Below are 23,199 nucleotides of genomic sequence, written 5' to 3'. Positions count from 1 at the left end.
CTGGCTGGGGAAGAGCCAGTTTCAACTCAATTCCAGGAAGACTGAATGTCTTTATGGTTCCCTGGATCCAATGATTTTCCACCCATAACTTTGGATTGGCATTGCCACCAACAGAAACAGCGTGCAAACTGGGGAGTCCTCCTAAACTCCTGACAGCTGCGGTCAAGAGGACCTCTGCACAGTCACATTTTGTGTGTCCTCTGTGCCTTTTTGGGAGGCAGTGCTCAGGGTCAAGCCTGCCTTGGTCAGCTTCAGAGTGGATGACTGCAATGTGTGGTTCCAGGTTTTTATGGGCAGAATTTAGGGTGTTGGTTGTCACCAATAAAGCCCTTCCTTGTATGGCATTGCAAGGCCACCATGCTTAGACGGTTTCAACCTGTCTCATCAGGCATGAGGGGAGCACTGGGCTCCTCTGTTAGTGTCACCAGGAGGGACTCTGCTAGCTGCCCTTTTCGATCCCAGGGCTTGAATTCTCCTTCCACCCCCCCCCCTTAGTTGGCCCTCCTGATCCTTTTCAGATCGCTTAGACTCAGGGGTGTCAAACTCAATTTCATTGAGGGCCGCATCAGCACTGTGGTTGCCCTCAGGGGGCCGGGTGGGTGTGGCCTGGGTGGGCGTGGCCTACTGGGTGGGCGTGGCTAGAGTGCGTGTGGCCTACTGGGTGGGCGTGGCCAGCTCTACATCGTTGGCATCAAGGGTGCCTATGGGGGCCTGGGCAGGAGTGGGACAGATCTGAGGGTCTCTGGGCCAGGGCCAAGGCAGTGGGGGCCGTTCCCTCACTGTTTCCAGGATGGCTTTGCGGGCCACATGAAACCACTTCGCGGGCTGGATCTGGCCCCCGGGCCTTGTGTTTGACATGTCTGGCTTAGAGGCTCCATTGATTCCCTGGGCACGTGAGTCAGGGGGAGAAAGTGGTGTGTCAGCAGTTGCGCTTTGCAGTGGATTTCTCCTCATTGCCACTGTATGTTGTTTACGTCAGACGTGTCAAACACAAGGCCTGCAGACCACATCCGGCCCACGATGTGGTTAGATGTGGCCCATGGGGCCACCCTGGAAACAGCAAGAGACTGGTCCCCACCGCCTTGGCCCTGACCGGCCGGGTGCCGATCTACAACTTCCATCTAGGCCAGAATGTGGTCAGCCTTAGATCCCCACCCCCACGTGGAAGAGGCACGAGCACTGGCCGCGCTGCCAACCTCTCCCCCTCCCCTGGTCCTTTCCCGGGCATGGAGAGAGGGAGAGAGGAAGAAAGGAGATGGGAAGGAGAAGGAAGGAAAGGAAGGGTAGGAGGGAGGAAGGAAGGAGGGAGATTGGAATGAGAGGGAGGGAGGGAGGGTCTGAGCTGAGGGAAGTCCTTCCTTGGCGCTTGGCTACCAGCAGCCCTGCTGCCCTTCCGCCATCCCCTTGCCCCTTCCTCCTGGCCTCTCCTGGTGGTCTCCCATCCTATCGCTGAGGATGCCTTGGTTACAAAACCGGGTCTCCTCGCGTGGAGAGGGAGCGGGCCACGCACTTTGCCCTCCTGCACCCACCATGAGCAACCCGGTAAGGAGAGCGAGCAGAGCAGCAGCCTCGAGGAGGAGGTACGCGCAGCTGGGCACCCCCTTGAGGAAGTGGGCTGGGCTGCGGGGTCCCGGTGCCGGGGGCGGGTCTTGAGGGCCGGGCTGGGCGGTCCCCCGCCCCCCGCTCTCCAGAGCTCCGGGCAGCGCCCACCACCGTCTGGAGCAGGGGCAGGCAACCTCGGCTCTTTTAGGACTCGGGAATTCTGGGAGTTGAAGTCCGCGAGTCATAAAAGAGCCCAGGTTCCCCGCGCAGCCCGAGGAAACCGCCCCCCCCTCCACGCGAGCGACGCTGAGCCGGCCACGCCCCCCCCCCCCGGGTAACCCCGACGCTGATGCGTCCTCAGCGAAGCCGAGTTCCGCAGCCGGGCTGAGGCGCTACTTCCGAGCGCCGCTGACGGGGGACCGCGCGCGCGCCGACTCCGCCCGGGGCCAAGGAAGGAAGTCCCGCCCCCCGCGCGGCCCGATTGGCCGAGGCGTGGCCAGCTGCCCGGCTGCCCGACACGGGCGCCTGCGCTCCTCCGGCGCGGCTGAGGGAAGTGGCGGCGCTCCGTCCCGCCGGGCGGCGGCGGCACCATGAAGAGCCTCAAGTCGCGTCTGAGGAAGCCGGAGGCCTCGCCCGTCGGCAGCGGCCTCGGCGGGGTGAGCGGGGAAGCGCGGGCGGGGGTCTCCCGGCCCCGTCGGCGTCCCCGGCTCAGCCGGCCCGGACTCAGCCGCGAGGCTGCGGCGGTTGCCCTGCCGCCCTCGGCTTCCTGGACGGGCGGGCGGGGGAGTCTCGGTGGCGGCTCAGGCGAGGGAGTCCGGCCGGGCTGCCGCGGAGGGGCCCGCGTGGGTCGAGCCAAGGCGCCGGGATGGCGGCGGACGAGGCGGGGGAAATGCGGCTCGCTCTCCAGCCCTCCTCGTCCGGCGGTTGCCCGGGGGAGGCGAGTTGCTTTCCTGGGCTCTCCCACCCCGCGGAGCGCTTTGCTTGCAGCCCGTTAAAGGGAGGGAGGCCGGGGAAGCGGTCGGGGACGGCGCCGGACGCAGCAGCCGAAGGGGAAAACGCAGCTGGAAGCGGGAAAGGCAGAGGCCGGCCGGCCGGCTTCTGCTTCTCCTGCCCGGCGGGAGGGCTTTTGCTGCAGCCTAAAGCTGCTTTTCTGCCGTTGCTGAACTTTGGACTGAAGACGCGGCAGCTGTGAGTTCCGCCTGCTGAAAAATGGAGTTCGAGTCCGCTTTTGCACCTTTTTCCTTAGAGAGGCTCCCTTGGCGTCCGAGCTTTTTCTACCGTGGTTGATCGAACTAGCTCTCGGGGGTGTCGCCTTTGCCCTAACCCTGTCCATTATGGTGGGTGCCGATGGAAGGAAATTCAGAGTCGAACGAGTTTTTACAACTGTCTTCCTTGGAATGCCATACTGTCTGTTTTTCATTCTACCTCCCCTGTGCTTTGCCAGAGTAGGGGAACAGCTCAGGATGCCACCGTGTCAGGCGGATCCGAATGTTGCACGTGAACGTTGAGTCTTCTCTGAGCAATAAGACACGACTTGTAAGCTGCCCGTGGGATACAGCGGAATAGGAAAGCTGACCTCATCGCTTTCTCCCGGGTAGACGTTGGCCTATGAAGTTCAGTTAGGCCACAAGGTCCTCGGCACAGTAAAGAGAGTACTTTTTCTTTTGTGACATAGTGAATGAACAGGACAGGTACACCGTGTGTGCTTACTCAAAGTCTTGTGTGAGAGAGCAAAGACAAGAACTAACTGCCCTGCAGAACCCTTGGCTGAGTGTTGCAACTTTAATGCTATATTGTTGTGTTCTCTACATTTGGTTAGCAGCTGGCTATACTGCCCAGAGTGTGTGGTTTAACTATTCTTGGAAGGTAGGAGTTGCAGAAGTGTGGTTGTTGAGGAGTTTTAGCTCATGTGCAGTAGATCCCATTACTATGCTCAGGGGTCTTTATCACAACTGATAGTGGGTTTTTTTTTCATGGTGTTTAGCAGTGTGGAAGAGAGGTTTGTAAAATTTGTTAATAAAACTAAGGTAGGGAAACAGGCTAATGCCTTAAAGGACAAAATCACCATTCAAATTGACTTTATGAATGTTTGAACATTACGGCCAGTCCAGTTGTGTAACTTTCACCTGTGTCAGGTGTGAGGTCTTGCATCTGGGTAGGAAAAAAAAGAATACTAGAGACCTGGGAAAAGTGGTTTGACGATGCATGTGAGAAAGATCTAATGAATGGATGAACTTTTTTCCAACTGATACATTCTATGATTCTGTAAAAAGAATATCCTGGCAAAGACATTGAACTTTTTTTTGCTGATGTTGATATAAAATTGCTTATTTTATTGCAATAGCTATCTGAAAGATGTAATCTTCCAAGGAGGATCTGTACTACCTTGTAGAGTAATATTTGCACCCAGGTGTCAGGTGCAGGTGTTTTTTTAGTTCCTACTGTGCATATTGTGTAATAGATTCTCTTGTATTGTCTGATGTGATGCGTGCTCATATTATAGGTTATGCTGCTTTTTGTGCATAAAACATGCTTCTTGTATACTTTTGAAGTACTATATGGCATCTAGTGAATGGCCGGTAAGTGCTGTTTAGTGTAGATTTTCTTGAATAAAAAATGCAAACAAAAACTATATAGGAAAAGTAAACTACAGGTGGCCCTGTGTTTAATGATCAAGAGTTTATTCAGCAATTGAACAAATGGTAATTGTGACTCGTCCTTATATCCTTATGGAGTAGCCTACCTCATCTGTGATCTCCGTTTGCTACAAAGTCAATGGGGAAGCCATCAGGAGGTTGCAAACAGTCACCACATAACCATAATTAAGTGAGTATGACATGTAATTATGATTAATGATTACCTTACATTTCCTTTGAAATGTTTCTGTTCAGTTTGGGGAACCAGTACTTCTGTGTATGTGGTCTGGTTTTGATCAGTTATGTCATAATTACTTTGAGTCTGATTCTGAATGTGGCCAAAGTATGACTGTAACTCCAAATTCTGTAGTATTCTGATATATTTAGCAATTGCATGAGAAAGGTTAGAAATTTTAGTTGGCTTGTAAGTTTAACAAAAGGTGTGTACATTTAATTAGTGCAATAATACCTTGGTTGAGATTATTTGTTGGAGAGTGCAATTGAATATCACAAGCTCATTTTTTCAAAGTTTTTGGCTATAGGTGTTATGACTGAAATAGCTTCAAAGACACTTCTGTAAATAATTAGTTCCTTTTTGGGAGGCAATCTTACTGGGTTGTTTACATTTTTTAATACAAAGAGTACATGTTTAGCCACTAATTTATCCACTAATAATGCTATATAGTAGGTGTTCTGTTTTCTAAAATGGAATTGCATAATTAGTGGATAAATGAGTTCAGACATGTCTATATTAATTACAGGATGAAGGAGGCTGATTCTAAAACCTGCTGTTCTAGAATTCTGTTCAGGAATGTCAAAATGTTGTCCCTCCCCAGATGCTGCACACCACAAGAAGAGCCCTTTTGTATCAGAAAGGCCCTGGGATTAACCCTTAAAACAGACATGTCAAACTCGTGACATCATGTGATGTCGCGCAACATATCGGGACGGTTATGCCATTGCCGGCAATGGGGTGGGCGTGGCTTCCAGATGACACATCCGGCCCGCTGGCCAGCTGTTTGACACCCCTGCAAAGGCTGCATCAGGACAGCCAATTATTTCAATTGGGTTTAGCAAGTGAGTGAAGCCATTGTTGGGGGGGGGGGGAAGGCTTTAAGCCTACCTCTCAACAGTTTCAGTGACGGAAAATGGAGGAAATAGGGAAAATTGTTTTCTTGATTCCAAGAGGCAGGAAAAGAAACAATGGATTATTCATCATTTTAGCCGTTGTCTATCCACTGCAGAATGAAGGCCTCTTCTGCATGTTTCCAACCGCTACAGTCCTGAGCTTTCTTTTGCCAATTGGGCCTGCAATACTTGCTGAGGTCCACGATCCATCTTGTTTTAGGTCTCTCTTGTGGATGCTTTGTATCAAGTGGGATCCATTCTATGACTGCCTTGGTCCACCTGCCGTCAGTTCTTGCTAAGTGATCAGCCCATTTCCATTTCAGTTCTTTTACTCTCTCCTGTAATCCATGTGCAGGTCTTTCTATCTTGTCTTGTAACGAAGGAAATTTCACTTGGATTTCAGGAAAAATGTTTTGCCACTAAGTGCTATTTAGTAATGGACAAGGAGGTAGAACACTGTCCTTTGCTGAAGAGGTTTAAAGAGAGGCCTGGCTCTTGTAGTAGTCTATTCCTATCCTGGGCAGGGGCCTAGGACAGCTGGCCTCTGCTAAGTTAACCACCACTAAGTCGCTGCAGGACAATTCCTCATGGCCAACTTGCCTCAGGCGGGCAGAGGGAGAGCCTGGTGGGTGAGCGAGCAAGTGGGCAGAGCGCAGGGCAGGGTGGACGATGGGGAGGCAGTGACTGGAGGCTTCCCATTTTCATACCCACTGCCACGCCAGGCTCCAAAGAGAAGAGGCCAGAGATGGTGGCGATGGGAGTCGGGGTGAGTAGCGGGGAGGCAGTGGAGGCTGAGAGCTTCCCATCTTCACACTCACCATCACTGCTACTGCTGCTGCCGTGGAGCAGTCTCCTCATTGAGCTCACACAGTAGCGGCATCAGTGGTGGCTCCAAGCCTGGCACAGCATCTGGTGCAGCGGCAGGAGCAGCTCTGAGCCCGGTGCGTCCATGGCATCAGCAGCGTTTCTAAGCCCATGTTGAGTTGTCCCTGTGGCAAGTTGGCCATGTGGAGTTGTCCTGTGGCAACTTGGTGGTGGTGGTGAGCTGGCCGGTTGGGCAATGGGCTGGACTGGATGATATCCAAAATCCCTTCTAATCTTCAGAATCGGTAGAGAATAACCAGGAATCAGGATAATTAGAATAGAGTGTAAACCTTACCCCCTACATTCCTAATGAAAGTTATATGGGAAAAATTAGGTATGCAAGGAAACTATTTTCATTTTGATCCTTTGCATAGAAGGTTCAGTTCTATCAAACAGGATAGCTGTAAGCAGGATTAGTTGCCTTGGACTAGCAGAAAACTTTCTCAGTTGGGCAGAACAGACACTTCCAAGTCCATTTGCCAGTAATCGTCTTCTTAAAGGAGTGTCTCCATTTGTATTTTGATTTATAACCAAAAAAGAGGTTTTCACATAATCACAAGTGATGGAGTATAACTATCAACTGGATTTAATTTTTCTTGTTCCTCAGAGTGAGTGGGTGTGTTATCTGGTATGTGTTTGGAGGGAGTGTCATTGTTTTTGGATATAGATCATAACTTTTCCGGTATACAGAATTGCCTAACTTCCAACTCCCTTTTCCTGTAGAAATATGTAAAGCTATTTAGGCTCATGGGAATGCTTTCCGCTCTCAAGCCATCTCTAACTGGCTTCAAATCTTTTTCTATAAAATAACAATACCTTCCTTGTTCATAAACTTTTTTCTCAGTGGCAGAGTTATGAAATTGGCAAAGCACATGCTTAGAGAGCCAAATAATAAATGGAAAAAGCTATCAACAGGCCAGTAGTATGTGTTAGTTGCTCTCGATCCCTTCTTTTCCTTACCTAAGAGGGAATGATATTTATGTGCTAGGGATGCTTTTATAATATTTCTAGCATGGGAAAATAGGTTCATGGAAAAAAATGACACCGTGCACGACAAGTCAAACTGCTCACTTAAATGGAGCAAACCTTCCATCCTTCCAGAATATTCCCTACCATTTCTACTTAATTTTGATTTTTTTTCTGGATATATTATTACATCTCTAAGTATGATTATCCGGATCCATTTCAGTCGGGTTCATTTGGGAAATGATTTTGAGACTGTTTTGTTCACTTGGTGGATGATCTACCGAGTAGATGATGGGAGTGCGTGTCAAGGCCCAGCTCAAGAATGACATAGAACAGGTTCCTTTTTATTTCCTCACACCCAATAGGAGACTAAATCTTTCCTACTCTCACCCTAACAGATGAGCGCTTTGAGGTTCTTAGGGAGTGGCTACACTCTTCCTCTGCCTCCTAGCCAGCTAAAGGCCGTGTTGTGTCTTGTCCCCCCACCTTTGGTATGTACTCCCTCGTTCCTAGGAAATTGCTGCTTCACTGTAGTCCATCACAATGCAGCCCTATTGGTTCTGGACCTCTTCACTGCTTTTCCTATCATCAACTATGGTGTCCTTCTAGGTCAGGGGTCCCCAACCCCTGGTCTGTGGCCCAGTACCGGTCCGCACAAATAAGCAAAGCCCCATCCGCGGGATGCAGGCAGCGCACAAAACCACGCACTCTCCGGTCCGTGGAAAAACCCCTCTCCATGGAACTGGTCCCTGGTGCCCAAAAGGTTGGGGACCTCTGTTCTAGGTTGTCGGTGGAGTTGCAGTGATTCCATCCGTTCCTGTTGGGACATACCCTGAAGGTGGTGCTGGGGGGGGATGGCGGGGCTCAGGTTCATCACCTTGATCATTGATTGGTGCTGTCCCACAGAACTCTGTCATGTCCTCTTTGCGGACATCTGTCCCTCTGTCCAAAACAGTCTCAACAACTGCAAAAGGGGTTCCCATGAAAAGTGGGCAAAATTGCATTTGGTGCAAAAGGAGGTGACCAGATTGGTGGAAGAAGCAGGGTTCATATAGCACCTACACTCATAAGATTGGCAGAGGTTGCTGGCTGATAATCAGGCATGATTTAAGATGCTAGTCTTGAGTTTTAAAGCCTTATATGGCCCCATGTCCTCCCATGAAGCGGTCCATTTACTTGGATCAGCAGAAGAGGCCCTTCCAAAGGTGACCCCGTTGCCAGAAGCTCTTCTTTCTGCCCTGGGAAGAGGATCCTCTCCTGTGTGGCTCCCAGACTGGAATAATTCCTCAAAGAAGTGTGTTTGGGACCACTCTTTTATAATGTTGAGGACAGGCGTGCGTGCCAAGAGAGGGCCCTGCGTGTCACCTGCGGCACCTGTGCCATAGGTTCACCGCCATGGGTATAGGGCCTTGATCTACCATACACATTTTGGCAAAGATTCTTGTGGGCTGGCAAGCGACGTGTTTTTTTGCAAGAGAACCACAAGTTCTGTTAGAAATGCCGAGTCAGAAAGTAGAAGGAAGAAAAAGAAGGGGGCGGCAAAATTCAGGGGGAAAAGTTGCTGTCTCTGACTCTGTCCTGTGCTGTAGGCTTCTCTGGCAAAGAACGTAGCTTGAAAATGGCTATATGTGACTGATATGTGTGTGAGACTCTCCTGGGAGAGTTTGTCCCAGAGATTATTTAAGGCAGAATCAGAGACAGCTGCCACTCCTGCCATTTTTCTCTCACTGGGATTATGGGACTTGAGCATGCTGATGTCATTCGATCCAGAATGTGGGAAATTCCCTTCTCAGGGGCTCGGACCCTGAAAGACTGAAAGAAAAGTAGTTGAGGACCACATCAGAAAATGGGGGATGCCACTGGGCTTTTAGAGGAGGGAAGGGCAGGCTCTAAAACTTGGCTGGACTTGACTGAACTTTGACAGCAAGCCGGAATCCATTATAGCTTACTTAGCGTTTTACAGACTGGGGGTCTGGGCTCTGTGAATTTGTCCAGGGATCTGTCTGCGACAGAGAAGATCTGTCTGACTCAGGGGTAGGCAACCATGGCTCTTTTATGACTCACGGACTTCAACTCCCAGAATTCCTGAGCCAGCCATGCTGAGGGGAAAGGGAGAGGTTTCCAAGCTGAGCCAGGCTGGCTCAGGAATTCTGCGAATTGAAGTCCACGAGACATAAAAGAGCCAAGGTTGCCTACCCCTGGTCTGACTCTGGGAACAGTGTCTTTAGCCTCCAGTCAGTCCAATAAAGAGGTCTCACTGAGAGGACCAGTGGTGGTCTGTAGAAGGAAGAAGCCTTCAGGGTCCTCTTTCCCCACGAATTGTGGTGTGTGTGTGTGTGTGTAAAGAAAGTTTGGGAAATCAAAATAAGTAAGACTGAAGCTATTATTTTACCTGTCAGGAGGCATGCACAGGTGTGCTTCCTGATCTCGATGCAATCAGCCTCTCTTCTTAGCCGGCTACTTGAGTGCCTCAATTAAACACCCAGCTTTTCCCTTCCTCCTTATCTACGCAATTCCCACTGCAGCCTGGAAAGATTAATGTGGCTTTTCAGAAGCAAGTCAATGAATAGCTGTGCAGTGTATTGAACTTTAGGACACATCTCTTTATACATTGCTTCCAAAATGATTATCCTGCTAAATTCCATGGTGAGAATATTTTTCATTCCTCACTAGAAATCTGAGCCAGGCTTCAATTGTGTCTCTTGAACCTTTCTGGCTTGCAGCAAATGGAAAGATGTTACTGTTATTTTTTAATGAAACAGAGCCTGGATTTGCAGGGTGGTGCTTAGGTGCATAGCAGGAATCGTGCAACTTAAAAGGCTAACCCAGGGTTCTTCAAATGTGGCCCTTTTATGACTTGTTGGACTTCATCTCCCAGAATTCCTCAGCCAGCAACTGGCTCAGGAATTCTGGGAGTTGAAGTCCACAAATCATAAGAGGGCCACGTTTGAAGACCCCTGGGCTAACCATTATTGCCATGGTTCTTTTTTTTTTAAATTATCTGAAATTTTAAGTAATGACAATTTTTTTCCTTTTAATTTATTACAACTTTTCTATAACACCTTTCCCACAACAGTTTTCATGCAATCTAAACATTAAAGGCGTCTGACCGAGGCAGAATGAAGTGAAAATATTATTTCCTGAGGTTTGCAAACATTCAGTTTGCAAAGCTAGGACTGCCCTGAAGCGGCAAATTTTTCATGTTGACTAAGTGACATTTGCATTATTGTATAATTTTGGAAATCATGTTTGCTTCAGTTTGTGTCATTTGCATAATGATGTCAGTACACAAGCGCTGTAAATTGCCACAAATCATGTCATTTGCTTTATTTAATAATTTCAACATCTAAACAATGTGATTCACCGTGGGTGATGTACTCTTTGATTTAACAGAAATGTACGAAAAATGGACAACACCCCCCACCCCCGAAAATGAGGTTTGTTGACTCATACTCTATGTATGCTGGACCACATTCCAAGATTCTTCACATATATTGTTACCAATCCAGCTGTCTCCTGTCTTACCAGGTTTTCTCCCTGAAAACTAATGTCTTGTTCTGTTGTCATCACCATCCAAATGCACTGAAGATGACTTTTTAGAGAGACTATGCCTTAAAAAAGTGGAAAATAAGAGAAGGAAGAGAGCCAGTTTGGTGTCAGGTATCAGGTTAAAGACCAGGCGCCAATGACTTCTAGTCCCACCATGAGGACAATCTAGCCGGGTGACCTTGGGCCAGTCACTTTCTTGCAGCCTGAGGAGGAGCCAACCACTTTTGAGGTTGTAAGTCAAGGACTACCTGTTTAGCGGTATTGGCGATGATTTTCCAGTACTTTTTAAAAACTAATTCAAAATGGCAAGCAGTAAAAATAACAGAAGCAGTCAAAGCAAAAGATGTAGAAATCAAAGTCACAGATGCAATCATTTAGGCACTAACAAGACAAAATCCATAACTTATTTTGAAAAAGATCATCCAGAAAACAAGAGAATGAATTTCTCAGTCCTGCATCCCCCAACATCTGGATGATGTTCAACCCTATTTGGCTTTAAGAATACAAATGCTTCTTTTTAAAGAATCTGATGGTACTTCTACAAATAAAAGCTCCTTCATTGGTTATTTTATTTTATTATTTTTTTTACTTTGACCAGTTACATTATTTTTCTATGTGGGAATCCCAGCTACAGAAATTTAGAACAGTTTTCTCAGCTTTATGTCCCCTGAGGTCTTGGCTGCCACAGACAGCTTTGTGATCATCCAACCCCTCAGGATAATTGAGCACAATCCAAGATTCATAAGCCAAGAACAGAACAGAGTTTAAATCTAGCTTCCAATTGGTTCTGTTAGGACACATAAATCCATGCTATAAAATCATTCTTTTTCCTGCTTTCTTTACTTACACCCATTTATTACAATAAAAGTTGTGGTTGGTGGTTTTCATGAAGATGGAGCCAGTGACTCTGGCCCAGTCTTTCCTTAAGCTCATCATTCCTAAAGTATATTTTACTTTACGTGTAATTTTTTTTGACTCAGAGTTACTGAAAGGAAAGGTAAAAAGAGGAGAGAAAGTGGGATAGGATGCAATAAGGATCATTGATAAAGTCTGGAGTTTTCTCATTCCTCAGCTACCCTTGACTCCATTTTTTTTATTCTGCAGATCTCAAAATCTGTGCATCAAATTTTGACTAGAAATGAACTATTTTCATTCCAAGAAAAGTAGTAGTACACACTATTTTGCAAGATGTAGCCCTCCTCAGCTATCGATACATCTGCCACTGGCTGCTTAGAGGATAATCCGATATCATCTATCTGCAGATCCGTGAAAAATCCTGGAGAACAAATGACAGCTGATCCGACAAGAGCAGACATGTCAAACACAAGACCCGGGGCCCGGATACGGCCCACGAAGTGGTTTCATGTGGCCCGCGAAGCCATCTTGGAAACAGTGAGGGAATGGCCCCCACTGCCTTGGCCCTGGCCCAGAGACCCTCCTTCTGCCAGAGACCCTCAGATCTGTCCCACTCCTGCCCAGGCCCCCATAGGCACCCTTGATGCGAATGATGTAGAGCTGGCCACGCCCACCCAGTAGGCCACACACTAGCCACGCCCACCCACTAGGCCACGCCCACCCTGGCCATACCCACCGTGCCCCTTGAGGGCAACTGCAATGCTGATGCGGCCCTCAATGAAATTGAGTTTGACACCCCTGGACAAGAGGAACTGTTCTTTTTCTGAAGACAGAAATGAGGAGAGACCAGTCAGTCTGACAGAAACACCTAGAAAGATTCTAGAACAGATTATAAAGCAATTTGACCCTATAAATAACGCAGTCCTTCCAATAGCCAGGAAGCATTTACCAGTAACAAATCTCAGATTAACCTTATTCATTGACTGCTAATTTCCTAAGCAAATTGTGGGGATTCCGTGGACATTATATATTTTAATTTCTTCAAAGCACCTATTGAAGTATTCTGTGATAAATCTAATTAACAAGCCATTTAATACAGTCTAGATGGCATGCCTATGAGGTGGATGTTCACCATTAGGAGAGGGAGGGGAGAAAGAGAGAGGAGCCCCTGCCTTTTTTACACTGAGTATTTTCACAAGCCTTCTCCACTGGCCTATAGAAAACAGCCTGGCAGCAGAATTTAGCTGAACCTTTCTTTCTGAATGGAAACTTCTACGGAAATTTCTTTTTATTTTTCAAAAGGCAAAAAGGTGCATGGTACATCTTCTAAGTTAAGTTCTGAGTAGTTTTTTCCAAACTAGATTTGTAGATTCCTTCTGCTAGATCAGGGGTAGGCAACCATGGCTCTTTTATGACTCGTGGACTTCAACTCCCAGAATTCCCGAGCCAGCCATGTTGGGAGTTGAAGTCCATGAGTCATAAAAGAGCCAAGGTTGCCTACCCCTAGTTGAAATTTCACTTGCTACAGTCTTCTGATCACAAAGTGGAAGTTACTGTGTAGGTGGCCCTCGACTTACGATCACAACTGAACCGAAACATTTGTGTTGCTAAGCAAGATGCTTGTTAAATGAGTTTTGCCCCCTTTTATGAATTTTCTTGCTACCGTTATTAAGTGAATCCCAGTTAAGTTAATAAACATGGTTGTTAAGTGACCCTGGCTTCCCCGTTGACTTTGCTTGTCAGAAAGTTATAAAAGGCGATCACGTGACCCCGGGGCGCTGCGACCGTCATGAATACATGCAAGTTGCCAAGCGCCTGGATTTTGATCACCTGACCGTGGGGATTCTGCAAAGTGTGAAAAACGGTCATAAGCCACTTGTTTCAGTGGTGTCGTAACTTTGAATGGGTCACTAAAGGAATGGTTGTAAGTCAAGGACTACTGGTGACTGAGGGCCGTGCTGTGTCAGGCCACCTGGCTGTGGCTTCCCTTGGGGCTGCTCCTGTCCAAAGCTGATTGGGAACGACCCATTTGGAGACGGTCGCCCACTTGTGGTGGTAGCAACATACGCATTCTTGTCTCACTAGTTGACATATTACTCACTAGTTGAGCATGCAACTGAATGTATTATTAGCCATTTTTTTTCTATTACCCTGCTATCAAGTACCAGGAGAATCAGAAAATAGCTCTGGACCAATGTGAGACTGTCTGCATATTGTTTACAGGTTATTTTGGACCCGGGTAATACTTACTGTGTCAGAATTGCTGCAGCAATAATTGGTGCCACTGCCCAAAGGCTGCAAAACGAATCCAGACTCTCCGTGTAGGTTTTCTTGCCCAGTGCCAGGCGGTTGGCAGCCCAAGCAATTGTCAGGACATGCTGGGAAGGCGCTTGGGCTTGGGCAGAGTTCTCGAGTCTTTTCAGGCATGAGGTCTGAAGAAGAATGCGGGGATGAAGAGAGCCCGGCTGAGGATCCAAGCTAAGGAAAGGATGGATGGCCAAGATGCATACAGCAGGGCAGCAAAACCCCCGATGACATTGTGTCGCCTCCTTGGATTCAAGCGGACTGTTTTGCTTCTGTAGCAGGTGTATTGTTTGCTCTTTGGCAGCAAGGACGTGGAATGCTAGGATGAGTTGCTGGTTTTCATGTGCTCTTAAAAACCTAGTAGGTATCATGTATTTGATAAGAAACCAGGCCATTTTTGGCAGTGCAATCTTAAATTTGTTCCAATACCTGTTATCCCTTTTTAACTTTGGTTGGCTTCCACAGTTGTAAAGTTTTTGTTTATAATTTTCTTCAACTATTGGTTAATTTGCAGCTATTTTTACATCAAACAGGCTGGATAAATTTACGTAATAAGCTATTGAGCGTAGAAAAAGGTTGAATTAATTGATGTGTGCTTCCACGTATTTGTAGAGAGAGTAATTTTAAAATGCATTCCAACTATAAACAGATGCTTTTACTGTGACAAACCCTCCAGAGTATTTTTTAACGTTACTTTTGGCATAACTTAGATTTTTTTTTTAAAAAAAGTTGCATCATTGGGGCACTTATGAACTGTTACAAAGTTAACTAAAGGAAGCATTTATTGCCCTAGGATTGAAACTCCAAGAGGCGTTTTTTGAAGAGGTCAATATATATGTTTCAGTCTGGAATATGTAGATAATATGAAGAGGAAAGCGGCTGAAATAACATCTTTCTTAGACTGAACATGTTCCTGGCTTGCTGGGATTCCGCCACCTTGGAAGGATTGTGTTAGTGATTTCCCAATCCAATTCAGCTGTATATTTGCTGCAAGTCCATGCTCAAAGCTAATGAAGCATTTGGGAACACATTTTGGCATACACAGTGATTGGAAAGTATCACGCCTGATTTCTTTGAATATTTGATTTCAGAATCTGGCTGCAGTTTGAAAGGGGAAGACCATCTACAAGACATTTTGGGAAGGCTTGTCTAGCGCTTCATTTTCCACCACTTCCTTGGTGCTGTGAGGAAGTGCGCATGACTTCCAGTCTCATGTCTGTGATGCTCTTGCAGTATCTGATTTGAAAGGGGGGTTTCGTTTGATTTGATACGGCTTGGAAAGGATACCGTTGGCTCTGAATGGTGTTGCCTGGTCTCTTTGGCAATCGGGAAAGGGACCCTTTGAGAAGTGCTAGAAGGAAAGGAGAAGGTTTAGAGAGCAAGAAGGCCAGGAGATGGAGTGACCCCGGGCCACCCTAGTTCAATAAAGGCCACCATTAGTTCTGGGATAATGAACTAAAATGTTTACATCGTTGATTCTGAGCAGGGGAAATTGAGCAGGCTCTTGCCTGAGTCTAAAGAGACTTGGCACACAGAAACATGGGGGGCTCCTTCTATTGTGCTGAAGCCGTTTAGACAACAAATGCGGGTGTCCATTTTTAAATTGGATTGTGGAGATGGGAACGATGCAACTCTAATTATGTACATCTCGTTTTAGCGGCCCTCTGAGATTCCCCTTCCACAAAGGAAGTTCTATTAGATACGAGGAAACGACGGAAATAGGAAGAATAGTTTGTCAATGGTGGCCGCAGTGCAAGTGGGAAAATGCTTCTTCCTTGATGCGTGAATGTGAACGCACTTGCTTCAAAAAAGTCACCTGCTCTCTCCATCTGGCAGCTCCTGTCCTCATCTGCGTTTCTTTTTAGGCAGCGCTTTCCGCACTATTGGCTGAAGAAAGCAGACACATTTTGGCGCATTATGAATGGAGACTACAGCGCTTATTATGCCTTTTGTTTCTATCTCATCTACTACACGAGACCGACTCTCTGCTATTCAGATGGTTATTTTTTCTTGAGGTTTAATCTCTAAGGAATCTGGAGAACAGGAGTAACCTCATGAACAATATTAGTTTGAACTGCAGTTCGGGTGCTGTTGCCATCACACACAGTCCGTGGTAGTGATTAGAGCTGAACTGGGGAGGATGAGAAGGTTTGAGGAGAAAAAAGACTGATTAAAAACCAAATAATACTTGCAATTTCCTTCCCCAAAACAAAGAGTCCTTGGAAGAATTCAAGAACATTGATTCTCTTCTGTACGTAACCTTATTTTGGTTCCGAGGATAGATAGCTCAGGCCATGAATAAAATATTATACAGGAAACGAGAAACGCCATAGGCTTAAGCAGGAGTCTCCTCTACACAGTCTCAGAATCTTTTTGCCTGCTCAGTACCTCCAAATACGCTAGGCTCCATTTCCCACTGTTGATTGGAAAGCATCTCCCTGGCAGAAGGTTGTGCATGCTATGCTTGATCCTTTCACCCAGGGAGATAAAGGGAGAGAGAAAATTATTTGATCCCATGCTGATTTTGTACGCTTGCCCACTGGCAAAGAAATATCAGTCTATAATTTTAATGGTAGGTTTATTTTAACAGTGAGAGACAGAATGACAACAACAACAACAACAACAAAAATCCAGAAAACCTCATTTCAAAAAAGTTATAAATTGATTTGCGTTTTAGTGAGTGAAATAGAGCCTTGGTGGAGCAGTGGGCTAATGCCTCCTTAAGTAACACCAGCTGCCTGCAATTAGTGCAGGTTCGAGTCCCACCAGGCTCAAGGTTGACTCAGCCTTCCATCCTTCCGAGGTAGGTAAAATGAGGACCCAGATTGTTGGGGGCAATTAAGCTGACTTTGTAATAATGCCGCTTGGAGGGTGTGTGTGAAAGCCCTAATAAGCAGGCATATACATAGAATGAAGGCTACTGCTAAGCTTGTAAGCCGCCCTGAGTCTTCGGAGAAGGGCGGGATATAAATGGAATTAAAAAAAAATAAGTATTTGACCCCTTCGCAAACCATGACTTAGTACTTGGTGGCAAAACCCTTGTTAGCAATCACAGAGGCCAGACGTTTCTTGTAGTTGGCCACCAGGTTTGCACACATCTCAGGAGGGATTTTGTCCCACTCCTCTTTGCAGATCCTCTCCAAGTCATTAAGCTTCCGAGGTTTGGCAGCTTGAACCTTCAGCTCCCTCCACAGATTTTCTGTGGGATTAAGATCTGGAGACTGGCTTGGCCACTTCAGGAGCTTAATGTGCTACTTCTTGAGCCACTCCTTTGTTGCCTTGGCTGTGCGTTTTGGGTCATTGTCATGCTGGAATACCCATCCATGACCCATTTTCAATGCCCTGGCTGAGGGAAGGAGGTTCTCACCCAAGATTTGATGGTACTTGGCCCCGTCCATCGACCCTTTGATGTGGTGAAGTTTTTCTGTCCCCTTAGCACCTCCATGTTTGATGGTAGGGATGGTGTTCTTGGGTTCATAGGTAGAATTCCTTCTCTTCCAAACACGGCGAGTTGAGTTGATGCCAAAGTTGATCACAGATGTTCACTGGCAAACTTCAGACAGGCCTGTGCATATGCTTTCTTGAGCAGGGGGACCTTGTGGGCCCTGCAGGATTTCAGTCCTTCATGGCGTGGTGTGTTACCAATTGTTTTCTTGGTGACTATGTTCCCAGCTGCCTTGAGATCATTGACAAGATCCTCCCGTGTAGTTCTGGGATGATTCCTCACCGTTCTCATGATCATTGAAACTCCACGAGGTGAAATCTTTCATGGAGCACCAGACCAAGGGAGATTGACAGTTATTTTGTGTTTCTTCCATTTGTTAATAATCACACCAACTGTTATCACCATCTCACCAAGCTGCTTGGCGATAGTCTTGTATAGTCTTGTAGCCCATTCCGGCCTTGTGTAGGTCTACAGTCTTGTCCCTGACATCCTTGGACATCTTTTTAGTCTTGGCCATGGTGGAGAGTTTGGAATCTGATTGATTGATTGCTTCTGTGGACAGGTGTCTTTTATACAGGTAACAAGCTGAGATTCAGAGCATTCCCTTTAAAAGAGTGCTCCTAATCTCAGCTCATTACCTGCATAAAAGACACCTGGGAGCCAGAAATCTTGCTGATTGATAGGGGATCAAATACTTATTTCACTCATTAAAATGCAAATAATTTATAATTTTTTTGAAATACGTCTTTTCTGGATTTTTTTGTTATTATTCTGTCTCTCAGTGTTAAAATAAACCTATCATTAAAATTATAGACTGATCATTTCTTTGTCAGAGGACAAACGTACAAAATCAGTAGGGGATCAAATAATTTTTTCCCTTACTGTGCAATCTACTAGGCCACTGAAATGCTATGGCTCCCACATCCTTATCTACAATTGCTACCCATTTCTAACTTTTAATATTATTTTAAGTATTATGATAAATTGTAGCATTTTTAATGGATTTAAATTTTAAGTTCAGTCACATTCTTGTTTTTCTTGCTTCCTTTATTTATTGGGGTACAACCTCCAGCGACCCATTTTCAAGACTGACATCCTGCAGAAGTTGCATAAACTTCCTCCAGACGTTTAACCAAGGTTGCAACTTTTGTTGAAGACATTTGTATCTTGAAGAGCATTCAGGAGTATACTGCTCTGTGTCAGGCTCATATCATAGAAGAAACAATACTTAGTGCCTTAGTTTAGAGTGGCTGCTAAACATGTAATTGAATAGATTTATTTCTTGTATTCTTAGACCAGCATCCTCCAGGGAGTTTGCCTGCAAAAGTGCTTGCAACCTGACTTTTCAAGTGTGCCAGATGAGCAACAATTCTTTGAGCTCATCCATTTTTATTGAAGATGCTCACTATTTGCGTGAAACAGATATTTTCTGGAATTCCTGCTAGATTTTCCAATACTGACATATATTTTTTTTTGCATTGTTCAAACAGTTGACTGCAGATTGGAACAAATATGATGATCGTTTGATGAAAGCAGCTGAAAGGGGTGATGTGGAGAAGATCTTGTCTGTCCTTGCTAAAAAGGGAGTGAACCCCACAAAACTTGATCTGGAAGGGAGATCTGCGTAAGTAGAAGGAGAAGCTTGATTGCAACTATTTTGGCCTCCATCCTAACCGTTGGCAGTTTGGAGGGGAAACCTGTATGGGCAGCTCTTCATTTAAACTAGATTTTCCAGAGGGATGTTATTCCTAATAGTCCTTAATATAAACTTGATTTAGTGTTTATTTGAATAGAATAGAGCTGGAAGGGACCTTGGAGGTCTTCTAGTCCAGCCCCCTGCTCAAGCAGCAGAACCTATACTGTCTCAGACAAGTGACTGTCCAGTCTCTTCTTAAAAATCTCCAGTGATGGAGCACCCATGATTTCTGAAGGCAATTTCTGTTCCATTGGTTAATTGTCCTCACCGTCAGGAAGTTTCTCCTTAATTCCAGGTTGCTTCTCTGATCAGTTTCCAACCATAGTTTCTCGTCCTGCCCTCTGGTGCTTTTGTGAATAACCTGACCCCCTTTTCTTGGTGGTAGCCCCTCAAATAGTGGAATATTTCTTAGGAATTTCCTAGGAAACCTGCTTAACCCTTATGAAAAATGCCGTAGAATTTTTTTAAAATGAATAGAAAGTTGTGGGGGCTTTTATCCTGGGAGACGAATTTCATGTTTACAACCGATGTGTTTTGGAATAACCAGCTTTATTTGAAATTCTGAAATTTAGAAATATTTAAAGAAGCATTGGAGAGAGCTGCTTTTGCAAATGCTCTATTAAATGCTGAAAAAATTGATTAGCCTTAAACCTTTTTCTTTTAAGTAACATCAGGAAATTCAAACGTTCTTTCATTTATGCCAAGCTCATATTGCACAGTGTGAAAAGTTTTCTGAAAAAAATTCAGATGCATAATTATGCAAAGAAGGATACCCGACATGATATTGTGGATGAAAAGAATTTCAGGTTGTAATCAAACACAAGCAGAAAATGAGCAAAATGTTGTATACAGTAATTCTCAGGTTACGTCCATTCGTTCAGCGACGGCAGAGCTGAAAATCTGAATGTATGACCGGCCGTGAGATTCCGGCCCTTGCAGCAGCCCCACAGCCTCTGGATCGTGATCCGGGTGCCCAGCTCATGATTACAACGTCTCCGGGAGCCCCAGTAATATTTCCAACCTTCCCTGCCGACTCCCCACAGCCAAAGTCAGTGGGGAAGTCAGCAGGAAGTTTGCAAGTCCTTCCGGATTTTTCTCCCACCTGCGGCTTCCACTGGCTCTCCCGAGTCCCCCCCCCCTGCCTCCCCCAGGACTCCCAGGTGACCTGTGCCGGCCATGCAGGCTACCACCCACCCCTCACTGAAAAAAGGAAAGATGTTGGTAATTTCCAAATCTTCTAGCGCCCAAAGCCAAGATGCCTTGCATATCAGCTGTAAATGACTCCGCAGAATGGCTTTCTCTCTGAAGTTGAAAAGCTGAGAAGGATGATTGCTTGGAATATTCTGTGCTAGATTTATCGAACCACTTGTGGCAAGTGAGCCTAGGCGTCGGAGTTGGTTGAAATGGACTTGAACGCAGCGTCTCCTGGCAACATAAAGCCTTAGCAGGGCTCAAGGGCTGTGGCAGCTATTCAAAGCTAAACAAGGCTAGGAAAGGAAGTAAAATGTGGCTGCACCGCTTGGGGTGTGGGGGTGTGGGGGGAGACTCTACGTCTGTGAGGGGATTCTGGTGCACATTTTGCCCCCCGCCGTAAACAGGGCGCCATCTCACAGGGCCACTTCTTGGTTGGTATTGCACATTTCAGCGTCCGGCCCCTCCTTAATCTGCTGGGGTCGGTCAGTCAATCCTAGCGACACCGTAAGCTTTGCAAGCGTGTTGTTGCACATGTCAGTGGATTATGTAAAGTTCAGGATTTAGCTCTACTTTAGCTTTAGCTCAGGAAGGCCATGGTCAAGATTATTTATTGGGATATTTTCCTTTTAAAACATTTGTCTCTTCCAACTCACATGTTGGAATAATTTCAAGCTCTAGAACTGGGAGCAAATTCTCCTGGACTCGGTAGGATTTACTTGTACAAAATGAAATTGTGCAGATGAGCAAGACGTTACTTTTTTACCCTTCGTTTCACTCAGATTCCATGTTGTAGCCTCAAAGGGTAACCTTGATTGTCTGAATGCTATTCTTGTTCATGGAGTTGACCTTGTCGCCACTGATGTAGCAGGTATGATTTCCTTGTTTAAAATAGAACAATTGCATGTTGTTACTTAAACGATTTTGAAAGGCCAACTAATGTATTGTGTGTCTGGCCCTGTAAGCCTGTTTGGTTCCGTGTTGCTTGTTTTGTTGCCTGTACTTTGGAACTGTAGTATCTTATTGACCAACACCACCCCGCGAAATTAAAAAAAAAAGAGCTATGTAAAGGAACTATTTATTCTGCACTACAAATCAATTTAAATTAATTAAAAAACCCAATTTCCTTTCTCTTCCTTGAGGTATATAATTTAGTTAAAATATAGTGACCAAGCCTTCCTGTCCTCTACCATCTTCTGGAGTCCATTTAAGCTCACGCCTCCTGCTTCAGTGACTCCATCCAGCCACCTCCTTCTCTGTCGTCTTCTATTGCCCTCAATCTTTCCCAGCATTAGGCTCTTCTCCAGTGAGTCCTTCCTTCTCATTAGGTGGCCAAAGTATTCGAGTTTCAGCTTCAGGATCTGGCCTTCTCAAGAGCAGTCAGGGTTGATCTCCTCTAGGACTGACCGGTTTGATCGCCTTGCAGTCCAAGTGACTCGCAGGAGTCTTCTCCAGAACCAAAGGCCTCAATTCTTTAGTGCTCAGCCTTTCTTATGGTCCACCTTTCACAGCCATACATTGCAAATGGGGAGACCATAGCCTTGACTATACGCACTTTTGTTGACAGGGTGAGCAGTATATATGTATATATAATATATTCTGGCTATGTTCACAATCTCCTTGTTAATTCTTCTCTTCAGGAAGGACTGCTCTACATTTAGCAGCGAAATATGGACATGCGCTTTGTCTGCAAAAACTATTGCAGGTATTCAGCAGTTGACAAATTGTGAAATGTTACGTAGAAAAGAAAGCATGGCAGGGAATTTTGTTTCTTTGCATGGGGAAAATTCAGGTCCTTGATTAGCTATATATGGTAGTTATCAAATGTCCAGTGGATTTCAAAATACCTGTAAAAACATTAAGCTGGATAACTTTGCATGACAGAGGGTCTTTCTGTGCACATGCAAGTCTCTTTCTTTGAGACAAGGAAGGCCCGTGGAGTTCAGTGGAGGCTCTGTGTGCAGCAAATCTGTCTGTGGGGTAGGAGGGAAAATGCTTAGAAAGGGCGGCATGCAGATAAAGAGACCGTGTGGAGCTTGTGGGCTGATTTGGTAGAAAGCTGATTTGCTAATGTTCCTGTAGACACTATTGGAGTAGGTAGGACAGTGGTGGCGAACCTTTTTGAGACCGAGTGCCCAAACTGCAACCCGAAACCCACTTATGCATCGCTGGGTGCCAGGGATGTGGCCACCAAGTGGGCGATGCTCCAGCGACCTGATCTGGGGGTCAAAGGCTTGCAAAATCAGCTGTGCGGGGGTGGGGGAAGCAAAATCACTCTGCAGCCCTAGATCTGGGCAGCAGAAGCATTTTGCAGGCCTCCGATGCCCGGATCGGGCCGCTGGAGCATCATAAAATGATCGGCTGGGGGAGGGGCGTGAAATTGCTCCGGAGGCTTACCTGGACTCATGCTGCAGCTGCCTCCACCATCCAGCCCGGATCCACCCAGCTCTTGCAGCTGCTTCCTGACTCTCAGTGCAGAGAAAAAGAGAACAAGAGTGCAGGAGCATGTGGAGAGGGGGTGGGGCAGCCTGGCCCTGCCTCCCTCTTGGGTGATGGTGCGCATTTTTTTTATTTTAATCCCATTTATATCCCGCCCTTCTCCGAAGACTCAGGGCGGCTTACAATTTAAGCACAAACCAATGTGCTTAGCAATAGCCTTCATTCTATGTATATGCCTGCTTATTAGGGCTTTCATACACCCCCCCAAGCGGCATTATTACAAAGTCAGCTTATTGCCCCCAACAATCTGGGTCCTCATTTTACCTACCTCGGAAGGATGGAAGGCTGCCCACAGGGATGGCTCCGCATGCTGCCTGTGGCACGCGTGCCATAGGTTCGCCACCCCTGAGGTAGGATGTTACCTATTAAGTCTGGTTCTTAAATGAGTGTTCCTGATCCACGCATGTAACATTTTTGAACGAAAATGCATTTGAAGTGCTGCTTGAAGTGTTGCCAGGTTTAGATTCTGCTATTATTAAAATAACCGTGCTAAATATTGAAGGTATTAAATCTCAACAAAATGG

General features: G+C 46.2%; 1 protein-coding gene across 3 annotated transcripts in view; it reads left to right on the top strand.

Moving 5' to 3' along the window:
• Window positions 1-2,091: 2,091 nt before the first annotated feature.
• Window positions 2,092-23,199, top strand: part of UACA (uveal autoantigen with coiled-coil domains and ankyrin repeats) — a 55,777-nt gene continuing 34,669 nt past the window's right edge. Inside the window, exons 1-5 of one of the 3 annotated variants that reach the window (XM_081337373.1) lie at window positions 2,184-2,198; window positions 7,535-7,627; window positions 18,780-18,913; window positions 20,959-21,047; window positions 21,817-21,881. In XM_081337373.1, coding sequence (XP_081193499.1) covers window positions 7,535-7,627; window positions 18,780-18,913; window positions 20,959-21,047; window positions 21,817-21,881 — 381 coding nt within the window. In that variant the 5' untranslated portion in view covers window positions 2,184-2,198. Of the gene's footprint in view, window positions 2,199-7,534; window positions 7,628-13,961; window positions 14,205-18,779; window positions 18,914-20,958; window positions 21,048-21,816; window positions 21,882-23,199 lie in introns of those variants that run through there. The other 2 variants (XM_081337374.1, XM_081337375.1) reach the window with 2 other exon arrangements.

The sequence above is a fragment of the Vipera berus genome (genome assembly GCF_964194415.1).
Source record: "Vipera berus genome assembly, chromosome: 12".
Taxonomy (NCBI): Eukaryota; Metazoa; Chordata; class Lepidosauria; order Squamata; family Viperidae; genus Vipera; species Vipera berus.
This window is presented reverse-complemented; position numbering and strand designations above follow the sequence as displayed.